Here is a 1,642-nt window from a genome sequence, read left to right on the forward strand (position 1 = left end):
CTGCTTCATTCTACTACGTTAATAAATCATTAGCTCATCCATGAACATGATTTCTGCCCGAGTCCCGTTGGATTGCATCGGCTGTGGGGATGAAGACGACAACTCCCATGATTCCACACTCAGTCACAGCTCATCAAACTACGCCTTTGTCTCTTTGTTTATTTGGAATACGCGCCCTCTAGTGGCGAAAATGACATATTGTGCCTTTAACCCAGGGATTCACAAACCTTTTTTGACAAAATATTTACTTGAAGTACCCCTCTATGATTTAAATGTAATATTTCAATTAGTTAACAATACATTCACATGTTCAAGGTTCTCTGATGTCAGTCAATGAACATGCATGCAGTGTTTTTTTTGTTTGATTATTATTTCAGTTTTTATGATTTAAATGATTATTAGCTTCTCATCAACTCCTGAACTCCCTGCAGTTCCTTCAAGAACCCCAGTTTGGGAAACCCTGGCCTAATCTATAATTAACCTTTTTTCTTACCTGAATGTCACAGTAGCTGCCCTTGGAGACAAAGGAGACATTGACAGGGAAAAAGTCATTGGGCTGGCCAGGTATGCTGAATTCCAGGCTACCAGTCTTATTTTTCACATCAATCACAGGCAGACACCACTCCAGGACATTCCGTCTGCTGTCATGGCGATATTCTCCATCTAGATCACCAATCACAGGAGCTCCCACCCCTGACCTGTGATGAAATTGTTACAATAGACAAATGTAAATAACAAGCCAAACGATTCCAAAATGCTTCATTATACACAAGGAAACAAGGTGTTTTATTATGCCAGTAAAGGTGTATAATGTGTATGAATTAGGGCCTGAACTAAATCAAATGAATCTGAACTCACGGTACAGGGATAGAGATGACTACATCATTGAGTTCCAGACATTCATCCTGTAGCTCATACTCAATGTTTACATCACAACCAGTACCACTCTCAGAGGGCCAACAGTTTACTACACAAACAGAAATTAAATGAGTGCAAGTCATGTGACACTACTGGGGAGATGTAAGCTGTTAACTTTATTGGTAATACTAAACCACATGTTTAGGACTGACTTGTTAGTGGAATGAAAGATTCATCTGTCGTCTGTAGCCTCCACTTCAGCACACCCACGTCACTTTTCAGGGGGAAGGATTTGTCTGGGTTTTTCAGACCAATCACAGACTCTGCTGTGAAAAGTTTTTTGTCCACATTTGGATGGGTCTACAAGGAAGTCGTTAGAAGTGTGTTACAAACACAGAACACATTTTCTAAAGGTTTATTATATTTTTTTATTTTATATTTGTTTTAGAAAATATACTTTTAATAGTTTTCAATTTTGGTTTGTATTGTGGTTTAGTTTAATTTAGATTTTTCATTTACTTTTGTTTTTATTAGTTTCAGTACTCGTATTTTGGACTACAAAGTACCTATAGCAATATGCTTGATTTAAAGGGGGTCATATGATGCGATTAAAATTTTTCCTTTCTCTTTGGAGTGTTACAAGCTCTTGGTGCATAAAGAAGATCTGTAAAGTTGCAAAGACTAGAGTCTCAAATCCAAAGAGATATTCTTTATAAAAGTTAAGACTTGTCCATGCCCTCCTAAAACGCCTCGTTTAAACACGCCTCCACATATCTACGTCACT

General features: G+C 37.8%; 1 protein-coding gene across 1 annotated transcript in view; it reads right to left on the minus strand.

Moving 5' to 3' along the window:
- Nucleotides 1-1,642, minus strand: part of LOC107722780 (coatomer subunit delta) — a 17,794-nt gene that overhangs the window by 4,631 nt on the left and 11,521 nt on the right. Inside the window, exons 7-9 of the mRNA XM_016531250.1 lie at nt 1,071-1,218; nt 859-967; nt 494-698 (exon numbers count right to left, since the gene is read on the minus strand). Of these exons, the coding sequence (XP_016386736.1) occupies nt 494-698; nt 859-967; nt 1,071-1,218 (462 nt within the window). The remainder of the gene's footprint in view (nt 1-493; nt 699-858; nt 968-1,070; nt 1,219-1,642) is intronic.

This window comes from Sinocyclocheilus rhinocerous, unplaced genomic scaffold, assembly GCF_001515625.1.
Source record: "Sinocyclocheilus rhinocerous isolate Xijiao unplaced genomic scaffold, SAMN03320098_v1.1 scaffold544, whole genome shotgun sequence".
NCBI classification, from domain to species: domain Eukaryota; kingdom Metazoa; phylum Chordata; class Actinopteri; order Cypriniformes; family Cyprinidae; genus Sinocyclocheilus; species Sinocyclocheilus rhinocerous.